The sequence below is a fragment of the Podarcis pityusensis genome (assembly GCF_964106645.2).
Source record: "Podarcis pityusensis genome assembly, chromosome: Z".
Taxonomy (NCBI): Eukaryota; Metazoa; Chordata; class Lepidosauria; order Squamata; family Lacertidae; genus Podarcis; species Podarcis pityusensis.
The window spans coordinates 4,026,819-4,049,931 of NC_138044.1; the positions used below are offsets into that span (position 1 = coordinate 4,026,819).

General features: G+C 47.1%; 1 protein-coding gene across 5 annotated transcripts in view; it reads right to left on the reverse strand.

The window, feature by feature from the left end:
- The window catches only part of AK1 (adenylate kinase 1), a 59,852-nt gene that overhangs the window by 5,145 nt on the left and 31,594 nt on the right, over positions 1–23,113 (reverse strand). For 4 of the 5 annotated variants that reach the window (XM_080990936.1, XM_080990935.1, XM_080990937.1 and 1 more), the window contains 5 exons: positions 20,032–20,074; positions 9,535–9,570; positions 8,150–8,313; positions 6,160–6,276; positions 5,059–5,250 (listed from right to left, as the gene is read on the reverse strand). In XM_080990936.1, coding sequence (XP_080847062.1) covers positions 5,059–5,250; positions 6,160–6,276; positions 8,150–8,313; positions 9,535–9,570; positions 20,032–20,074 — 552 coding nt within the window. Of the gene's footprint in view, positions 1–5,058; positions 5,251–6,159; positions 6,277–8,149; positions 8,314–9,534; positions 9,571–9,888; positions 10,097–20,031; positions 20,075–23,113 lie in introns of those variants that run through there. The other variant, XM_080990938.1, reaches the window with a different exon arrangement.

Genomic DNA, 23,113 nt, shown 5'->3' on the forward strand with positions numbered 1-23,113 from the left:
GCCGTTGATAGACTTATTCCCCATGAATTTGTCTAAACCTCTTGTAAAGCCATCTTTCCAAAATTCTTTTTAAAGCTAAGTTTCTCACTGCTTCTCTCTCTCTCTCTCTCTCTCTCACACACACACACACACACACTTTTTAAAGTAGCATCGGAGGACTATAATTTTGATCAGAGTAGCAGCTTGAAAGGATATTTAGCCCCTTTAGGAATTTTTTTTTGAAGATTTTACCAGGACTTGTATACGGCTGGAAAAGAAGACTTAGAAAAAAATCAAGGACTATCTAAGGAGAATAAACTACCAAGATTCCAAAAGAAAAGAAGGATCAGTTGAATGCACCAATTACAATGATGGAGGTACAATCAGCAATAGGACATTCCAAATTAGGCAAATTGCCAGGCCCAGATGAACTTACTGCGAAATATTATAAAAAACGAAATAATCAGCTAGCGTTACCATTGAAGGATGTTATGAATAATATAATGAATAAAGGAAAACTACCAAATTCATGAATGGATGCCTACCTACATTTCATTAATTCCAAAACAAGACATTGATCTACTTCTGGTTAAAAATTACAGGCCAATTTCACTACTGAACAATCATTATAAACTTTTTGCTAACATATTAGCAAATAAATTAAAAGATGTATTAAAAGGCATTATTCGTAATGATCAAGCGGGTTTTCTTCCTGGTCAACAAATGAAAGATAATATAAGGAATATAATAGGTGTAATAGAATATTTGGAGACCAGGAATGATAAGCAAGCGGCATTGATGTTTATTGATGCAGAAAAGGCCTTTGGCAATATTTCCTGGAATTTTATGAAAAAGAACTTAGAGATGATGGATGTAGGGCAATCCTTCCTTACAGGTCTAGGAGCTATATACTCCGAACAGAAAGCCATGCTGATTGTTAACAATGTTATAACTGAAAAAATGTGAAGTTACAAAGGGAATGAGACAGAGATGTTCTTTGTCACCATTATTATTTATTACTGTTTTAGAAGTTCTGTCGAGAGCTATAAGATCAGATGAAGGTGTAAAAGGAATCAGGGTGGGGCAGAAAGAATATAAATTGAAAGCCTTTACAGATGATTTAGTAATAACAGTAGAAGATACTTTATCCACTGTACCAAAAGCACTGGAAAGAATTCAGGAATTTGGACAAGTAGCTGGTTTCAGACTTAATAAAGTAAAAACGAAAATGTTGATCAAAAAATATGACTGTACAATTGAAAGAAAAGCTTCAACAGATCGCATAAATAAATCCCAAAGACCAAATATTTAGGGGTATGGTTAACTGCCAAAATTATATATTTAAGGACAATTACATACCTATGTGGAAAGAAATAAAGAGGGATTTGGAGGTGTGAGGAAGGATGAAATTATCATTTTGGGGAAGGAATTCTGCTGTGAAAATAAATGTGCTACCGAAAATGTTGTTTTTATTTCAATCAATCCCTGTGGTGAGCGGGGTGGGACACTTCAGGGAATGGCAAAAAGTAGTATCTAGATTTATCTGGAAAGGGAAGAAGCCAAGAATAAAATATAAGTTTTTAATATATAACTTAAATATAAGAGGTGGCTTCTCCCTGCCAGATCTTACATTATAAGGTTTTCTGTCTTTGCTTGCTACGGGATTGGATATTGTTGAAAAATACGGATTTAATAGATCTGGAAAGTTATGACAACAGTTTTGGGTGGCATGTTTAAAAAGACATTTGTTAAAAAAATGAGAGACCTTTTCGTTAAATATAGTAGGTGAAGAGATACCTAGAGAAGATAAACAACTATTTATGTATGCAACAACACCAGGGAGAGTATTGCTAGCCCACAATTGGAAAAAAGAAGAGGTACCATTGAAACAAGAATGGCAGATGAAACTGATGAACTATGCGGAGATGGTGAAATTGACAGGAAAGATCCAAAACCAGGAAGAACAAGTATTTGAAAAAGACTGGAATAAAATTTTACACTATCTAAAGGACCACTGTAAACATTTAAAATCACTGGCAGGAATGTAAAGATGCTTGTAATGTGAAAATTATTATATGGTTTTTTTTAATGGAACAATTAGTAGTTGGATAATTTAAAAGGATGAAGATAATTTTGTATTATAGTAAGAACCCATGGAGGGAGGGAAGTCTGATGGTTCAAAGGAACCTTTTATTTATTTTTATTTTTGGATATGTGAAATGGTTAATGTAAAGATATATAGAAATGTGAAAACTAATAAAAAATTAATTAAAAAAAAGAAAAAGAAAGGATATTTAAGACCTTTCTTGCCTTGCATTGCTTACCTCAAGCCTTCTAAATATTCAAAGTAGAAATATACGTTTACAAAAAAACCAGAAGCCTTCCTATTACGTATAGTAGGTAGAGAAATACATAAGCAGGATAAAACATTGTTCTTATATGAAACAACTGTAGCGAGTATGTTATTAGCCCAAAGATGGAAAGAGGAAGATTTCCCAACGAAAGAAGAGTGGCAGATGAAATTACTGGACTATGCCAAATTGGCGAAACTGACGGGAAAATTTCGGAACCATAAGGATCAGACTTTTCTGAAAGACTGGAATAAATTTATGTTATATTTGAAAGACAACTGTAAAGAACTAACATTGCTAGTAGGGTTACTGGAAGTTTTGCAAAGGTTAAAATTATCACTTGTTATTTACTGTAGCTAAGTAAGGTAAAGGGACCCCTGACCATTAGGTCCAGTTGTGACCGACTCTGGGGTTGCGGCGCACATCTCGCTTTATTGGCTGAGGGAGCCGGCGTACAGCTTCCGGGTCATGTGGCCAGCATGACTAAGCCGCTTCTGGCAAACCAGAGCAGCACACGGAAACGCTGTTTACCTTCCCGCTGGAGCGGTACCTATTTATCTACTTGCACTTTGCCGTGCTTTCGAACTGCTAGGTGGGCAGGAGCTGGGACCGAGCAACGGGAGCTCACCCCGTCACGGGGATTCAAACCATCGACCTTCTGATCAGCAAGTCCTAGGCTCTGTGGTTTAACCCACAGCGCCACCCGCGTCCCATTGTAGCTAAGTAAGTATCCATAAAAGATTATGATTTAATAGTAATAAGAAATACAGGAAAATGCAGTATATAGAGAATAGGTTTGAAAGCCATCGGTCGGGGAGGAGGGAAGTCACAGGAAGCCAAATGTCTTATTTATCTTTGTTTATATGATGTCATGCATGAAAATATTTCTAAAACCAATAAAAAAATTTTTTAAAAAAATATTCAAGGTGTTCTTATGTCACTTTCAACAGTCATGGCTTCCTCCAAAGAATTCTGGGAAGTGTAGTTTGTTAACAGTGCAGGGGATTTCCAGCTCTGTGAGGGGGCCTCCTAACAACCCTCAGCCCCCAAAACAAACGACACCCCCCTTGATTCTTTGGCATAAGCCATGTTTTGAATCTGGCTTCTCGCTAAACTTGCCTGTTTGCATTTTATTTCATTCTCATTGCTTTCTGTATAAAGCAACTAACAAATGTAATAAATAACACTAGCAAGACGCCGGACATCTCCTTGAGCTGCTCTTCTCAGGGAGGATTCCAGCACAAGGCACCAAACGCAACCAGAGCTCTCTGTGCCAAAGTGCTATGAATCTTGGGAGTCACCTTCCTCCCCGCCCAAGCACAGCTTCCTCTCTTCTCTGTCCACTTCTGCCCCTAAATCCTCACACTGTCTCCATCAGCCTGGCGCCCCCTCTTCCGTCCCGTGGGGCCTGTGGATTACTCACTGCCTTGCTATGCCAAGCATCTGGAGGCCTGGTAGACACTTCCTTTGGAGTTATGAATGAAGCCAGGACATCTTCAAGAGACACAGTGAAGCATCCCATGTTGTGACTGAACTCCCCCTCGCCCTCACTTTAAAATGAACCAGAACCTCACCGCCCCCTGCTGAAAGGAAGGGCTCCTCCAGAAAACCCGTTTATTCAGCATCCATCCTGATTGGCTTGCACAAAGCTTGCTCTGTAGTTAGACAGAAAAAAACCCTTTCTATTGCTCATTCGGGATTATTTGTGCTTGTGATGGCATCAGGCTTTCAATGCTGTTTGTACCTGCAGACATTTCGGGGTGCACACGCTGCTTTGTTTCCATACAGTGAATATCCTGCAACTTCCTGCTGAAATCCTGTAACTTTTCATAGCACAAATGGTCCAGTTCATTATTATTTTTTGTCCCACTTTTGTCGTGCTCAAATAATGTTCAAATAATGCAGTAACCTTGCGGGAAGTGTTGCAGGACCACTGACAAAGCAGAATGATGTGAGGACTGTCTAATATAAACCTGCTTGAATCTCCCTCACAAAATACTGACAGTCTAGAGCAGGCATAGGCAAACTCAGCCCTCCAGATGTTTTGGGACTACAATTCCCATCATCCCTGACCACCGGTCCTGTTAGCTAAGGATGATGGGAATTGTAGTCCCAAACAAATGGAGGGCTGCAGTTTGCTTATGCCTGGTCTAGAGGTTTACTAAGCCTAAATAAGCACAAACTGGGGCCCAGATCAGGGGTTCCATATACCCATACCACCCCCACTCCCTTAAAAAGCTGCAACCTGCAAAAATGATGCAAATCAAGCCAGCCTGCATCCATTTTATTTAATTCTAGCTTCTGTCTTTCATGGGAAAGGGGAGTATTGTGGAACATGGAAAACTCCCACCCTCCCTACCCCTGGCTACTGGAAATGGCTACTGGAAATCCTGTACCAGGGAAAGCAAATTGGTGGCCAAGTTGCCCAAAGAGAGACAGAGACAGAGAGAAACAGAGAGAAGCTCTGCTGTTTCTGAGCTAAAAAAAAAGAAAATAAAAGAGAAAAAGATGCCATTGCAGCTCATGGTGCCTCCTCAAGCTGGAACTGTTGAACAAACAAATCATTCCACCCCCAGAAAAATTATTTGGACAATCCAAGTTCATCACCCATGAGTGAGAAGCGGTGGAGAAGCAGCGGCCATTTTGCAACACTTAGTTGCTTTCTGCTCTCCTGCATCCTATGTCCTTGGGAGCGGAGGGAGACAGATGGGTGGACGATGGGACATACCTTACGGACAATGCCCCTTTTCTCATAGAAGGCAATGACAGGCTCAGTGGCCTTGTAGTACGTCTCCAGCCGCTTCTTGATTGTCTCCTCGTTGTCGTCGACCCGTCCGCTCGTCTCTCCGCGCTTCAGCAGGCGCTTCACCATTGTTTCCTTGCCAGCGTCCACATAGAGCAGCAATGTTGGGGGTGCAATCTGAGCAGAGAGGCAACATGGAGGGGTCAGGGAGTGGGGTGGGGGAGAGGAAGAGAAGAAGGAAATGATAACTGGGCCGGCCTAAATTCTCCAGTCCTAGCCAGCACAGCAGCTAAGCAACATCTGGAAGGCTCCAGGCTCCTCAGGGCCTGGTCTAACTCAAAGTTCCATACGTGGTTCTCCACCCTCATTTAATCCTCACAACAACTTTGTAAGGTAGGTTGGGATAAGAGGCAATGAATGGCCCAAGTTCACGCCATGAGCTTCATGGTCGAGTGGGAATTTGAACCCTGGTCTTTCAGGTCACAGTCCAGAACACCGGAAATGGCAGGAGATTGAATCTGGGAGCTCCACCTGGGGAGAGTGGCTTGGACACCAAGCTACTCGTCACCTTGTCCAGGTTTTTTCAATCTGTGCTCAAGTCTTATCTGCCCAGGCTTCTAGGAATGTAGAATAAACCAGCAGTTATTTGCCAAGCTTAGACCAGGCTAGGGGAACAATGCTGCCATCTTGTGCTGTCTCAGGGAATCCCAGGCAGGAAATGCTCAAAATAATACTGCTTCCAAACCATCACCACTGATGCACAAGAGGGAAGCTCGCTTTCCCCAAATACACACAACACTGTACACACTCTTGGGCTGGAAAACTGCATTGCAATGCCTGGAAAAGTGCAAAAGTTGAAGGATAGCTGGATTTCAGTTTGCATGTCATTTCAGAAAGGGGAAACCAGGTAGGTTCAAATCAGAATCCGTAGCAAACACCTCCCCACACCATTCCTCTTCATAATCCTGAATGTTTAGGGTTCCAACCAGAATAAAGAGTCTCTCTTTCCATCCACCCCACTCTGGTTGGGTCAATCATCCTCCGGTTCAGCCCTTCCCAAACTCATCCCACCCACTCCACTCTTACCTTCTTCTCGAACTCCTCGCCCTGCTTCACTTCCCGGGGGTAGCCATCAATCAGGTAACCCTTGGAGGTGTCTGCCTTGGCCACCATGGCATCCCTCAGCATGTCCAGGACGGTGTCCTGTGAGCAGAGAAGGGAAATGCCATGAAATTAACACCACAGGAGCACTCTGCAAACTGTGGGGGCCTGTGATCAGGAGACCTAGAGGTGCCCCAGCAGTGGCTAGTACCCATTATGACTGGCAAAGCAGGATGGCAACAGTAGGTGGCGCCAGAGTCAATGGCCTCTGAGGTCCCTTCCAACTTTATGATTCTGTGATTCATTTCAGTTGCATACAGACTTCCTTTCAATAAGAGGAGAGGACAAATGGGTTGGAGGGATCTCAAGTAAAAAAAAGGTGGCTTTATGCAAGTATTCTTTAAGGCAGCTCCCGTCATAAGGCATGGAGTCATTTGCAAGGGACCTTCTACTTCAACAGGTGGTGGAGCTGATATAAACACTGATATAGAGACCAAGGAATTATTGACTGTTCTTTAAATGGTTGCTCAGCTACCTATAGCTCAAATCTGGAAGGCCTTACACCTGATGGTGTAAAAATGTTTTGCAATCAACGACCATTGAGAAAATAACTCATAACTTAAAAGTGACAAATGGAACAGTAAAACTGGGCAAATTTTATGCAATATGGTGGCCATTTATCACAAGCGCTCGAATTGGAGAACAGCCTTTACCAAAGGTGTCATGGACTTTGAAGACACCCAAACTCAGGACGAAAGGGGGAAATGTGCTAAGAGGAAGGCACATTTGGCAAACCCTCACCTTGATCAACTCCCGCCTGGAAACCTATGTCTCCACTGAGGAAGGAGGTGTGGATCCAGAATTAGCCTCCACAGTCACTTTAAGACCATGTTCAGGGAAGACAATCTTACTCAACTACGAGTGATTGCCAAAGAAGAAGAATACTGTAATGCACTCTACGTGCACTACCTTTGAAGGTGACTTGGAAACTATAACTAATCCAGAGTGTGGCAGCTAGACTGGTGACTGGGAGTGGCTACTGGAACCATATAATACCTGTCCTAAAGGATCTACACTGGCTCCCAGTAGATTTCTGAGCACAATTCCAAGTGTTGGTGCTGATCTTTAAAGCCCTAAAAGTCTTCAACCCTATATACCTGGAGGAATGTATAGCATTGTTCAGCCCGGACCCTGAGATCTAGCTCCAAGGGCTTTCTGGCAGTTCCCTCACTGCGTTCTTGGTAGTGGCACCCACCCTGTGGAACGCCCACCCATCAGATGTCAAGGAAATAAAGAACTACACAACTTTTAGAAGACACCTGAAAGCATCCCTGTATCAGGAAGTGTTTAAAGTTTGATGTTATATCATGTTTTTATATGTGTTGGAAGCTGCCCAGAGTGGCTGGGTAGGGCAAGGACGTTGGGATAATTTGTATGGATGAATAAGAATCAATTATGTTACTGTATAACCTGATATCTGCTTTGGAGGTGGTGGTGGAGGCAAATGTTATGTTATGGGGAATGTTATGTTATGGGTTTGTTATTACATATGTATATATAACACAATAAAAACAGTTTAATTGGAAAAGAAAGGTGGCAGACTGGTAGAGGGAAGATCTTAACTAGGTAGAAAAAAGAGGGAAATTGGGTATGTTTAGCCTGGTAAAGAGGAGATTGAGAAGAGATATGATAGCCATCTTCAAATATCTAATGCGCTGCCACATGGAAGATGAAGGAAGCTTGCTTTCTCCTGCTCTGGAGGGTAGGACCCAAACCAAGGGCTTCAAGTTTCAAGAAAGGAGATTGTGGACTCTCCTTCTTTGGAGGTTTTTAAGCAGAGGGATGCTTTAGTGGAGATCACTGCAGAGGGTTGGAAGAGAACATTGGTGTCCCTTCCAACTCTACAATTCGAAGAAGAGCATTGAAGGCCGGGCCCTGTCAGAACAAACCCCATTTATTCCCACCATAAACTCACCAGTGGGACTAACTCTCCCTTCTCCATGATGGCCGACAGTTTCTTCCCCCTGTCTGAGCCAGAGCTGACCTCTGCTCTCAGGAGGTCGCCAGTGGATAGGTGGGTGTAACCATACTTCTGAACAATCCTCTCGCACTGTGTCCCCTTTCCTGAGCCAGGCCCGCCTGCAACACAACACAGGACATTTCCGCCACAGAGTCTAGGAAGAGAAATGGCTGAGGGAGGGAGTGGTAGATCATGAAACCTTCTCAGGCAGTGGCACCTGGTACCCACTGGGACGGATGAGGTGGAGGGAATGGCAGGTGCAAGCAGAGCCAAAGACAGGCAGAACCAACTAATTATATACCCCCATCCTCCTCCCTGCTTCTCTTTTTCCAGTCTTAAGTTCAGTTTGCCACATGGCCACATCAGTTTGCAAAGGAAAAAAAAAAGAACCTCATGAAAATTCATCAGCATTGTTGTGTGAATTTCTCCTCATAAACTCATTTTTGTATGCAAATTTTCAAAATAAATGCTATTTTGCAAAGCAATTCCCCCTAGCATAATGCACATCTCTATGTTACTTTCATTAATATACGCAATTTAATGGACGCCCACCCCCAACCCAGAGTGTAAGTGCATTTTTGTAACACATTACTTGGCAGGAGAACTGCATTGCAAAACTTGGGTAATAATGAGTTTTAAAGCTCTGCTGCGTTTCGTTTCGTGGTACTGTTTCTGAAAGTGTGGGTCAGACAGGTTCACCTTTAAATGCAAACTCCCCTACACCTACTCCAACTGTGACTGCCTACTGGGGAGAGGTAGGCTGAGGATCCCTGGAAGGATGGAAGCCTGAACAGCTGGGGGGGGGGGGCACCAGGAATCCTATGCTTGTTATTGTTGTTACTCTTCCTTGGGATTTTAACATGCCCCAGATCATGTTACAGCAGGGGGCCAGTCCACTGTCCCTCAGACCTTGTGGGGGGCCAGACTATATTTTTTTTGGGGGGGGGGAAAATGAACAAATTTCTGTGCCCCACAAATAACCCAGATATGCATTTTAAATAAAAGCACATATTCTACTCATGTAAAAACACCAGGCAGGCCCCACAAATCACCCAGAGATACAATTTAAATAAAAGGACACATTCTACTCATGTAAAAACAAGCTGATTCCTGGACCGTCCGCGGGCCGGATTTAGAAGGCAATTGGGCCAGATCCGGCCTGCAGGCCTTAATTTGCCTACCCATGCCCCAGATCCTTCCTTAATATACCCCAGCCAACCCTTCAGTGGTAAGTTCCTCACTTTTATTAATGTTCCTGTTCCTGTTTGTTTGGAAATCTATGAGCTGGATGAGAGATCTATTTCTGCATCAGGCTGACCAGCAACTTCTCCTATACTTACCAACTACAAAGATGATCTTGTGGTTTTTCAATTTTTCTGGGAGGGGGAAAAGAAGGAACAAGACAACGTTAAGCTCTGGGAGGCAAGCACTTGTGGACATTTACCAGATGCCCGCCCAGGGAGAGATATTCAGCAGAAAGCAAGTGCTGACACACACACACACACACACACACACACACACACACACACGTGCTATTGCTGCTGCTCTCCACCCCAGCCCTTTGCCAAATGGAAGGCGCTCAGCCTTTGCTTTTGGGCAATGTGAACAGAAGCCAGCTTCCAGCTTTCAAAGGATTTCAGACAAGCCCCAAGGCCGTCAGATGCAAAGATCGCTGCCTTCCCTCCCAGGATTACCTTTGCCAGCTTTAACTATGGGATCTTCCACACATGAGCACTGGGCACCCATCTTCCCTCCAAAACTGGTAGCTCCTTTTTGCTGCTTTGATTCCCGTCCTGTCCTTCCTCCTTGTTCCCGCCCCCCAGAAAGCCTCTCTTTTCCTGCTTAGTACATTTTTTGTCCATGAGCCTCTGGGCACCCTGCCCTCCACAGCTGGGACTGGGCTGGGCTTAGTCTGGGCTTTTTAGGGAGGCCTTGTGGCTCAGAGTCCAACACAGGTTGCCAGGGAGACCGTTGCTAAGGCCCAGTAGATGCCAGAGCTCAATTGTTTCATGCAGCATCTGCAGGGGGCCAAGAATCCAATACGGGTGGAGGATTCCAGATGTGCTCCTTTTTGCAAACAGAGCCTGGATCCAGCCCAGGAGGACCCAGAGTCATACAATCATAGAGTCATAGGATCATAGAGTTCGAAGGGACCTTATGCACTGCTCCATGTTAGTGTAAGATGATCTGTTGCTTTGAGTGCCTCTCCTCAGCACAATTCAAATTTGACTCTTGAGAGAAGCTGGAGGAATCTTGAACTCATTTGAAAAATTTATCAGATGTATTCCAGTTACAGGAAGAGGAAGCAACTTGAGGTGAGGCAAAATAAAATCCAGAAATATGGGGAGAGCGGATTCTTTATAGTCTAAACCCCCAGCGGCACTAGCTGTGGGAAGCTTGATTTGTTTGGGGTAGTAGGAAACAGAACTTCTACAGCAGAAACCAACACAAGTAGGACCCGTTACATTCACAGCCCGCTAAAGTGCCAGTTACAGCGGACAGTCTTAAAATCTGGATATAATTTAAATCTAAAAATAAAACAATCTAAATGGAGGAGGCCGTCTCACTATGAATCTTTTTCAACTCCAATCTGCACTCAGAATCCAAGAGAGGCTCTTGCTAAAATTAGTAATAAGGTAAGATGGTATGAGACTGAGCAAAGAGAGCTGGAGAAACTCCCCCTCAAGGACAGGTTTCGATGGTTAGGGGCTTGGTGCTTGTTTGTTTTGTTGCATTTATATCCCTCCTTTCCTCCAAGGAGCTCCAGGTGGCATACAAAGTTCTAATTTCACCTCACAACAACCCGGCAAGGTAGGATAGGTTGAGAGTACCGTAAGTGACTGGCCCAAGGCGACCCAGTGAGCGGAGATTTGAACCCAGGTCTCCCAGGTCCTAGTCATACCTGCTATACCACACTAGTAAGAGTGAGGCATGATAGAGCTATACAGAATTGCTCGTGGTCCAGAGCTTCTTCTCCCTCTCTCATAATGCCAGAACCCTGTGAAGTCAACTCAGTGAAGCTGAAAGGTGGGTGATACAGGCCTCCTTCCATCATTACAGAATTATAGAACCGTAGGGGGGGAAGGGAACACCAAGGGTCATCTATTCCAACCCCCTGAAATGCAGGAATCACACCTAGAGGCAGCATGCTTCTGAAAACCAGCTTGTTGGGGAACCAGAGCAAGAACAGGGCTTCCCAGATGCATTTGGTTGTCCACAGTGGAAAACAAGATGCTATTCTGATGTTCTAATTTTCATGCTGTCTTTTCTCCAAAGAACTCAGGGCAGCGCACACGGTTTTTCCTCTGTCCTCCCAGTGTATCCTCACAACAGCCCTGTGAGGTAGGTCCAGACTTAGAGAGAATGACTAGCCTCTGTGAGTTTTTTTGGCTCAGTGGGGATTTGAACTTGCGTCTCTGTAGCCCTAAAGCCCAGAATATCCACAATGTCACACTGGATGTAGCCAATGCTATTTTTCCTAGAAAAAGAGGTGCCGGAACTCACCTCCCTTGTTCTCTTAGAATGGCAGTGGTGCTCACTGAGAGGTGCCAGAACTGAGTTCCCCTGAGCTGCTGCTGGAAAAAAAGCCCCTTTAAAAGGGTAATCTTGCCCGCAGACTGACCCCAACTCCTAACTTAAAATGCGTTGGTGCAGAGGATATTTTTTTCCTCACATACACCCTTTTTAGGGCTGGAGCAGGAGGAGTGAGAACTCCTGAGCCCAGTCCTTTCGTAAGCCCCAGGTCTCAGATGTGAAGTAAGAATGAAAAAGAGTCCTTCAGGGCATGTAAAGTAAGAATGTTCTCTCACAATTGTCATGACTGCACTTACCCAGCCATGGGCATAATCAAGTAAATAAATAAAAATACTTAACTAATAAGTAGAAATTGTAGAAAGATTTTGACTAATTTTTCTGAGCTCTTGGGGTCAAATGAAAGTAATTTAAAACAATTGATGTTGAGACATTTCATTCCAAATCTGCTAGATTGAGCCAGACAGAGGATGATGACAGGGGGGTGTCCTGCCCCAACTCCAATAAATCCTGGTTATGCCCATGTACCCAGCTGTTAATTTCCACGTTATCAAAATGTGGAGTCATCAACATTTCAGGAATCTGTTCTTTTTATCATCTGTTCATATTTTCTGTGCTTTTTTTAATAATAAAAAATGCATGTGGAATTATGGGAATGGTATTATTTCTAGTCTGCAGCTCTTGCTGGCACCAACAGTGTCCAACCTGCTGCCTGACCTGGATGTACAAATCTGCCTGCATGCACAGAATTAAGTCTGGATTTGTGTTTTAGAAGCACAACACTGCAAGAGTGTTGGCATTTGGGGCACTAGGCCACAAATCCACATCAAGATGGGATTTTGCATGTCCCTTGCTGGGCTTGAGCCAAATTTCAAACTACTGAAAGTTTAATTTGAATTTAATTTAATTTATTCCTTTATATGGCATCCTTCCTCCTGAAGGAACCTATGGCAGCAATAACAATATAATGAAGAATTTTCTAGAAACACTTAAGAAACAACCACATTCCTTCAAGCCAATGATTTCAGAGTACAGGAATTGTTTTATATTCCTCCTGAAGTCAGTAATGGTTTTTGTGAGGGTGCAGGCAGTTTCACCCCCATCTCTTGCATTTTAGGGCAGTGGTGGAGAACCTCAGGCTCAGGGCGAATTGTGGCCCTCTGGGCTTACTTATCTGGCCCTCAGAACTTCCCAGGCCACGTCCTTCACTGGCCCTACTTTTGCCTGCCTGGGATGTGTCCCAAATCTCTGATTGCGCCCATTCCTTGCCTGGGCAGAAGTTAGAGAAGGGGGTGGGGTGGGGGAGTCTAGAAACTAGACTCTGGCCCCGTCCACTGTTTGCACGTGGCCCTTGGAAGGCTGCAATGGATGGGTGAAAACCTAACTGACAGCGAAGGCAGCAGAGCTAAAAATAAAGAGGGTTGGTTTTGGAGCAGTCCACAGCTCAGGGCATCATCAGCAAGCAGCAGGGTGAGGTCTCCTTTAATTACAGCTTTCTAGAATTACAACTGCCTACTTGGGGACATGTGTGGCTTGGGGAAATCTTTTGATGTGCCTGAACCAGAGATGTTTATGTTCTGGTTTCCGTACTGCAGACCGACCTAAAACGCAGAAGGGGTGTTCCAAGGAAAGCCACGTTTGCAGCTAAGAAAGGACAAAGTTGTCTGATTATCATGGTCTGTTGTAGATTATGGGCATGCTGTCATTCCCAAGGCAGGATAGTGACCCTTGGGACTGGTGGGGCGGAAGACAGGGAAACCAACAGTAGGTGGTGCCAGAGCCAATGGCAGACAGAGCTGACTAGTTCTAATTTTGCTCCAATCCTCCTCCCTGTTGAGATATACAAAGGAAACACTAATGGGGAAGAGGTCAGTGAGTGCCACCCCCTGGACTGGTTGCAAAAAGGAAGATGAGCAGCTGAGGACCAGCTGAGTTCAATGGGGAAGGGGCCTTCTTGTCCCAATGGACCACCCCCCGCTGACCTTACTCCTCCTCTAGCACAAGAGGGAGAAATAAACAAGGCAATTTACCAGCCATTCTTTGCTTGCCCCTAATGAGCTAGGATTTATGAGCCAGTAGTTTTAAGGCTTGCTAGCAGCACTAGCTTGTCAGGGAGGAGCAAACCTTGACGCTGCGTTTGGACATTGTGGGAAGCCAAACTTAACTGCGGCTTCCTGGGTTGCTTCTCTGACATGTAGCAGAGGAGAAGCACACCAGGTGTGGTTGGACAGCCGAGACCAGCACACCAGGAACCAGCAGCCCTTGCTCATCATGACATGTGGACATGGCTAGTAGCGGCTGCAGCTCAGAACAGAGCAGCTGCTTTTCCTATGGAGGGTCCTCAGTACAATCTCTGTTTAAGAGGATCTCAGATGCAAAAGCCAGGAGAGAGCCTCTGCCCAAGAACTGATATCTATAGAGAAACTTTCAGACCTGTGAGCCTCCTCCTGAAGCGGCAAAGCCCAGACACAGGCTGACCACCTCAGGAAAACCAGTCAGACCCACACTTTCTGTGCACAGGACAAGTGGAAGTGTGGGTGAGACATTGCTTTCCTCTTGTCCCGTGTGGTTTAGCCTTTGCCCTTCTGCTTTCCCCCAGGATACCTGCTCCTTATTGCTAAATAAAAGCAAATGTCAATCTGGAGAAAACCCAGTAGACATTTGCACCAATTCTGTAGTAAAGATTTGAGTTTTTCTAGGGGAAAGCGGTGGGGAAAGCAGAACTGTGGATGAGCCCTAAGTTTGTGCAGTGAACTCACTTTTGTCAGCAAACCAGGTTTCCATTCATTCATTCATTCATTAAAAAACAGACAGGCTAATACAGCCAATTGTATTTGAAGACATGACAAAAGCATGCAAAAACAATGCTACTCTCAGCCCACATGGTGCAGATCAGATGGCTGAGCTTGCAGAGACTAAGGCAGCAGTGGAGCAATCTGGCAGGCACAGACACCCCCTGGTTGTAAGAAAGAAGGCAGGCAGGCAGGTGGAGGCTGGCCGAGGGAAAGCTGAGATGAGTAGGGTGATGCCCCTTTCGCCTTGATGCACCAGCCTCCACTGACACTCACATAATGCAGCTAGAGTAACGCTGCAAGGCATGCACCTACTGGCAAGATGGAATACAGTGTATTTGGACTTCAAAATGTGTCCTATCACTATTCAAATGACATGTAAGGCCAATCAGAAGGCATGAGAGTCGACTCCAGGTTTGAGGGGATCCCACGGCAAAGGGGACCCTTCTGTGGGGGGGGGGGCACCAGGGCTGGCTGGTGTATGGGAGGCAGAGTGTGGTAGCAGTGCAGCCCAAATGTGTCCACCACCAAATCCAATCCACCATTGGATTCCTGACAGTGCCTCTGATGTAACATCGCAATGGGATGTTGTGCAAAATTTACATCTGTAATGACATGGTCTGGTCTTAGCGTAACTCCTCCTCCTACCCGTGATCACTGAGATCGGTTGTCCCAGTGCATCCCCCCCGTGGAACATGCCCCAGCCATTTTGTTGGCTGGGACCCACTCCCCGGCAGCCCTGACCCCTCCCCTTTAGAACAAAATAACACCTTAAAAAACAACAACAATAAAACAATACAAACAAAAAACAGTAAAAATTACAAAAACATAAAATCAAACAAATTCCCAGGCCCAATAAACATCCATCCCACCCCCACTTACAAAAAATTCAAAAGACAATTTTTTAAAACATTTTTTTTTTTTTTTTAAACACAGGAGAGTCCTCCTGGGCAGCAGAGCGCAGCAGTCCTTATGAGGCTTCAGGCCCCGCCCCAGGCCAGGTAGGTGGTAAGCGGCAAGAGCAGGGCCCTCAGACACTCACACAGGAGAGTCCTGTGTAAGGACTGCTGCGCTCTGCTGCCCAGGAGGACTCTCCTGTGTGAGTGTCTGAGGGCCCTGCTCCTTCCTGCCACTTACCACCTGGCCCAGGGCGGGGCCTGATGGGCCTCACTAGGACAGTTGCTGTTACTGCTGGAGGGGTGCAGAGTGCTTTTAAAATGTTTTAAAAAAATTTCTTTTGAATTTTTTGTAAGTGGGGGTGGGATGGATGTTTATTGGGCCTGGGAATTTGTTTGATTTTATGTTTTTGTAATTTTTACTGTTTTTTGTTTGTATTGTTTTATTGTTGTTGTTTTTTAAGGTGTTATTTTGTTCTTAAGGGGAGGGGTCAGGGCTGCCGGGGAGTGGGTCCCAGCCAACAAAATGGCTGGGGCATGTTCCACAGGGGGGGATGCACTGGGACAACCGATCTCAGTGATCACGGGTAGGAGGAGGAGTTACGCTAAGACCAGACCATGTCATTACAGAGGAGGCAGGTTTAGTCGTTGTCTGAGGACTATCCCTGCCTCCGGGTCTGGTCCTGACCGGACGGATACTAGAATCAGCAAGGGATACCCACATGACCTGAAGGTGCTGCTGTGCAATGCCAGGTCAATGATTCATAAGACCACTGCCATCCATGACTTGATCATGGATGGAGGACTTGACCTGGCATGTGTGACAGAGACTTGGTTGGATGAAGCAGATGGGCCTGTCCTTGCCGCTGCTTGTCCACCAGGTTTCTCTTACGCACAGCAACCCAGGTCATGTGGGCGGGGAGGGGGAGTTGCAGTGATTTTTAGAAAGTCATTAGTTTGCACCAGGCGTCCTATTGAGAAGACCCAGTTTTCCGAGTGCATGTTCTGGAAGTTGGGCAATAGGGGCAGTACAGGATTCCTTTTGGTGTACCGACCTCCCCGCTGCACCAAGGATTCCCTGCCCGAGCTGCTTCAGGTTGTGGCGGATGTTCTCCTGGAGACACCTAGCTTGGTTGTCCTAGGGGATTTTAACATCCATGCCGACACGACCTTACAAGGGGCCGCTCGGGACTTCGTGGAAAGCATGGCCGCCATGGGGCTGTCCCTGAATAAGTCTGGCCCAACCCATAGCCACAGGCATGCCTTAGACCTGGTGTTCACCTCTATGGATGTTGGTGATCTGACACTAAGTAAAAGCGAAACGAAAGAAGTGCCATGGTCAGATCACTTCCTGGTGCAACTGGACTTCTCTGCGACCCATTCCCTCTGCAGGGAGGTGGGACCAATTCGGATGGTCAGCCCCCGCCACTTAATGGATCCAAATGATTTCCAGAGAGTGGTAGGAGATGTTTTATCCCATGTTGATGGCCTTTCAGCCGATTCCCTGGTGGCCCGCTGGAATGTGGAGTTAACCAGGGCTATTGACTGTTTGGCTCCGAAGCGCCCTCTCCGATTGCATGGAGCCCGGACAGCCCCATGGTTTTCCACGGATCTGAGGGCAATGAAACAATCGTTGAGACGGCTAGAGCGCCGGTGGCGGATAACTCATTCCGAATCTGACCGGACACAGGTTAGAGCTCAACGTCGAGCCTACCAAGTGGCGATAGCGACGGCGAAGAAGACTTTCTTCGCCGCCTCTATTGCATCTGCAGAAAACAGCAGCAGGAGACTTTTTCAGGTGATTCACAATTTAGCGGAACCACCTGCGACATCTGGGCCCAGTACGGGCCACATGATCTCCTGCAATGATTTTGCAAAGTTTTTTGCAGATAAAATCGCTCAGATTCGGGAAGAAGTAGACTCCACCGTGGGAGCAGGGCCAGGGCGGGAGAGTGCTAGAGTCCTGTCTAGTCAAGTTGCGTGGGATCAATTCCAACCTGTTACCTCCGAGGATGTGGACAGGCTGCTTGGATGAGTGAAGCCAACCACCTGTCTCCTGGATCCTTGCCCATCCTGGCTTATAAAAGCTAGCCGGGAAGGACTGGGCGATGGGCTTCGTGGGGTGGTGAATGCTTCCCTCTGTGACGGAGCCTTCCCAGACCCGCTGAAAGAGGCGGTTATTAAACCGCTTCTTAAAAAACCATCTTTAGATGCGGCCACGATGGCCAATTATCGCCCAGTCTCAAATCTTCCATTCTTGGGCAAGGTGATTGAGCGAGTGGCTGCTGAACAACTCCAGGCACGCCTGGAAGAAGCGGACCATTTGGATCCCTTCCAGTCGGGATTCAGGCCTCATCATGGGACTGAAACTGCCTTGGTCGCACTGGTTGATGATCTCCAGCGGGCTAGGGACAAAGGTGAGAGCTGTTTCCTAGTTCTGCTGGATCTCTCAGCGGCGTTTGATACCATCGACCATAACACCCTTCTGGACCGTCTTGAGGGGCTGGGAGCTGGGGGCACTGTCATCCAGTGGTTCCTCTCCTTCCTCCTGGGCCGTGTTCAGAAAGTGGTGGGGGGGGATGAGTGTTCAGACCCCTGGGCTCTCACTTGTGGGGTGCCTCAGGGTTCTGTCCTCTCCCCCATGCTTTTCAACATTTACATGCAGCCACTGGGAGAGATAATCAGGGGATTTGGGCCGGGTGTTCATCAGTATGCGGATGATACCCAGCTCTACCTCTCTTTTAAATCAGAACCAGTGAAGGCGGTGAAGGTCTTGTGTGAGTGTCTGGAGGCGGTTGGAGGATGGATGGCGGCTAACAGATTGAGGTTGAATCCTGACAAGACAGAAGTACTGTTCTTGGGGGACAGGAGGCGGGCATGTGTGGAGGATTCCCTGGTCCTGAATGGGGTAACTGTGCCCCTGAAGGACCAGGTGCGCAGCCTGGGAGTCATTTTGGACTCACAGCTGTCCATGGAGGCACAGGTCAAATCTGTATCCAGGGCAGCTGTTTACCAGCTCCATCTGGTACGTAGGCTGAGACCCTATCTGCCTGCAGACTGTCTCGCCAGAGTGGTGCATGCTCTGGTTATCTCCCGCTTGGACTACTGCAATGCGCTCTATGTGGGGCTACCTTTGAAGGTGACCCGGAAACTACAACTAATCCAGAATGCGGCAGCTAGACTGGTGACTGGGAGCGGCCGCCGAGACCATATAACACCAGTCGTGAAAGACCTACATTGGCTCCCAGTACATTCCCGAGCACAATTCAAAGTGTTGGTGCTGACCTTTAAAGCCCTAAACGGCCTCGGTCCAGTATATCTGAAGGAGCGTCTCCACCCCCATCGTTCTGCCCGGACACTGAGGTCCAGCTCCGAGGGCCTTCTGGCGGTTCCCTCACTGCGAGAGGCCAAGTTACAGGGAACCAGAACCAGGCAGAGGGCCTTCTCGGTAGTGGCGCCCGCCCTGTGGAACGCCCTCCCATCAGATGTCAAAGCGATAAACAACTACCTGACATTCAGAAGACATCTGAAGGCAGCCCTGTTCAGGGAAGTTTTTAATATGTGACATTTTAGTGTATTTTTCATCTTTGTTGGAAGCCGCCCAGAGTGGCTGGGGAAAACCAGCCAGATGGGCGGGGTACAAATAATAAATTATTATTATTATTATTATTATTATTATTATTATTATTACATCGCAGCTCTTGGTCACCTGGTGCTGTTTGCGGGTACCATGAAAGATGGGGTGGGGTGGGCATAACAGGTGTTGATGGGCTCCATTGCAGACCTGAAGCTGAGTCAGGCCAAAGGGGTCTCATGTAGTCCTACATCCTGTTCTCACGGGGGCCATCCGGATCCCCCTTCTGGGAAGCACTCAAGCAGCAACTCAAGTGCAATAGCATCCTCTCCACTTGTGATTCCCAGCAATTGGTGTTCAGAAGCTTACTGCCTCCAACAGTGGAGGGAAAACACAGCTACCATGGATAGCTGTCGTTACTAGCCTTATCCTCCATGAATTGCTCTAACCCCATCCAAGTTTTGCAGCCATTGCTACATCATCGTTCATGCGCTGCTTCCTTCTGTTTGTCCTGAAGAGCCCAACATTCAACTTCACTGGTTGGCCCTGAGTCCTAGCATTGTAAGAAAGCGAGAGAGAAACTCCCTCTCCCTCTCCACACTATGCAGAATCTTATGCACCTCTGTTACGACCCTCTTGCTCGCCTCAATCAAGCTCAGTCCTCGTTCCTCAGTTGTTCCTCTTACTCTCCTCTCAACCCCTTTCTAAAACCAAGTTGGTGGACATAACGTCTTGTAGCTGGACAGAGAGGGAGGTTGGATAAGAAGACCTGAAGGATAATAATAGAGCCCACTGGATCAGGCCAGTGGCCCGCCTAGTGTAGGATCCTACTATCAGAGTGGCCAACAACGGGAAGCCCCCCAAAAAGGACCTGAGCACAAGAGCACTCTCCTCCACAGTTGCAATTGCCAGCAACTGGTATTCAGAGAGCTAAACTCAGAGACCTACCCCCTCAAATCCAGTTTGTGTGGGCTGGTCTGTGAATTGGGCTGAAAGAGCAATAAGGCAGACTAAGTCAGGGAAAGAGTAAGAGGATTCACTTACCAGCTGCCATCCTGAAAAATTCTGGGACAAAGAGTTCTTCTGCCTGGAATTAAAAAATTAAAATTAAAAAAGACAACAACAAAGGGCTCAGTTAGGCTGAAGGCTGCAGAGCTTGGCAAAGGCCACCCCAAAAGCACTTGGTTGAGATCCTTGGGGAAGCTTCAGTCTCCGCTTTCGCAACTGAGGGGAGCAAAATTTCAGTCAGCTCCCAGCTTGGCCTAGTCTGCAAAACATCAAGATGCTGCTGCTTTGCTTCTTAACCTTTTCCCTTACTGAGCAACCTCCTTCACTCTTTCTCTGTTCTCCTGCGAGATAAATGGAGGGGAGGGAGGGAGAGAAGAAAGTACCACATCAACAGCACAGGTGGTTGGGCAGGGGAACATTTTTCATCCCAAGGGCCACACTTCTTTCTAGGCAACCTTCCAGGGGCCACGTGCCAGTGGTTGGCAAGGCCAGAGGCAAAATGAGCAGAGCAACTGATATCAATTTTACTTTTGGACATAGGTTGGTTTCTGCACCCATCCATGCCTCCCTCCCTATCGTCCATCCAGAGGCACGACTGGAGTACAAAGACACCCTCCAGCCAGGCCTGGCTGTTCTCAGCGCTAAGCAGGCCCAGTGAGAGGTGTGGCTGGCAGAGACAGGGGATGCGATCCGGAAGAGCTACGAGGACCAGAAGTGAAGGACCACATTCATCCTTTGGGCCTGAGGTTCCTCACTCCTGCGGTGGGGGAAGAAGCTGTCCTATTACAGATTGCCTACACAAACACACTCATGGGACTTGGTGCGTCAACCCAAATAACCATTTGCTGGCTCTGCATCAGATGAGAGGCCAGAGCTGGAGAAGACAGTTGATGCCCCAGAGGTTCTTCTTGGGTCTCCAGCTGTTGTTGGACTACAACCCCCATCATCCTTACTTAGCAGGACCAGTGGTCAGGGATGATGGGAGTTGTAGTCCAACAACCGCTGGAGACCCAAGTTTGAGAAACACTGCTCTGACACATGCCGTCTTCCACCCCACCAAAGATCCAGGACTAAAGATCCTAGCCTGGGACATGTGAAGACTTCCTGCCTCAGAGGAGCAAACCCAAAGCGGCATGTCTCCAACAACGGTGGCCAGCTTTGAAAGGCAAACAGGCAAGACACCCACCGGTCTGGTTGCAGCTTCTGAGAGAACACAACCGCCCTACACAAACATATCTAGGAGAAGCAGGGAAGGGGAAACGGTTGCACCACAGTGGGGATTGCAGATGCCTTAGGATGGAGTTCCCGTGGCAACAATTACCTGGCGGCGGTGCTGCCACCGTCAGTCGCCAGGAGACGGAGAGCAAAGCAGAGCCAGCCAAACAGAGAAGATAAAGGCAGACATTCAGTTCCACAGGTGGAAAGCAGAAAGAGACAGAAAGCAAGGCGACATAAGAGAGGAGCAGGGAACATTTTGTTCCGCAGTTGGTGAGAGCTGGAGCACAGCAACATCTGGAGGGTCACGGGTTAGCTGCCCCTGGAGTAGAACATGCTGGGCTGGGTGGACAAATAGTTTGACCTGCTGTGAAGCAGTTTCCCAGGTAACTGGTATCAAGTTCAAACCCTTAGCATCTTTATTTAATAGGCTCTGAGGTTGAGGGAGTGGGAAAGACCAATGCCTAAGAAAGGTGTGGGGAACTTGTGGCTCTCCAGCCGTGGTTGGGCTCAAACTCCCATCTGCCCTGGGCAACGTGGCAGGGATGATGGGGGCTATAGTCAGACACCAGAAGGAGCACAGGGTCCTCACTCCTGGTAATACCATGGAGAGTGGCTGCCAATCAGAGTCCTAACCTCTAAAACAGCATGTGCATAAACAGGGATGTGGGACTTGTGGCTGGACCACAGTGCCCACCATCTCTGACCATTGGCCATGTTGGATAGGGTTGATTAACTTTGTAGTCCAAAAAAATCTTTGAAGAGCATGGGGGTTTGAGTGTGTTTGTGTGTATGTGTTGGACTTAAGACCTGGACAGACTCAGTTCCAAATCCCCATGAAGCCCACTGGAAGACTCAATTGCCACCCCCCAGCCTAGGCTAGCCTACAAGGCTACTGTAATGACAAAATAAAAATGTGTGTGATGGTGGCTGCTCTGAGCTCTTTGGAGAAAAAGCTGGGATACGTTACTGTGGCGTCTCTTAACCTGAAGCCTTGCTGTGGTTGCCTTGGAGAGCAGCTGCAATTGCTTCATATTTAATGGAGGGAGGACAGCTTGGATTACACCACAAGCTCAAGTCCCCAGGACCATGAATGCCTCCCCTCCAACAGATGAAAATAGAGACACATACCACAAAGCACTGCCAAAAACCTCCCCTGCTCCCACACCAGCAGTGTTGCATCCTTTTTTGGCGCATGGCAGGGGCAGGATGCTCAGGGCCAACAGAATCCCCTCCACTAGACCAACCCTCGCCTGCTTCTGGGCATGGGTGCATGGGTGCATGGGGGCCAGAGGGCGCACGGAGCCCATGTACCAGCTCAGCCCTGGCCACCCATGCAGGGAGGAGTATGCCCAGTCAATGTGGCCCTGGGCAGGCAAATCCCCACCCCAACACTGGCCAGGTGGCCATTCAGTAAGGGGGCCAGGGACGCGAAGGCCAGGCCAGCCAGGCCAGGCTCTGGGGCTCACAGGACGGGACAGGAATCCTTGTGTGGGGGTACCTGGCTCATGCCCCCTAAAAATCATGCACCCAGAGCTATGCCCCCTCCCCCCCCATGCTACGTCCCTGCTCTGTTCTTTTTTAATTAAGAAACTTTCTGGTGCAAAAGTATAAACAGAAAACAGCTCAGCAACAAAACAGCATTGCACTTCCCCCTCTTTTGTTACAAAGGGCAGATCCACACCGTAAGGGTGCTGGGAACTATAACTCTGTGAGGGGAAAACTACCGTCCCCATGATTCTTTGGGACAGTCATGGGCTTTAAATGTGCTTTGCATGTGGTTAAAATATGTGGTTTGCATCTGCCCTTTTGAAGACAGCAAGAGAATACCCTTTCCCAATTCTTTTCTGCTGACATCAACAACTGCAAATTATAATGCTGGCTCCACAAGTCCGAACCTAGA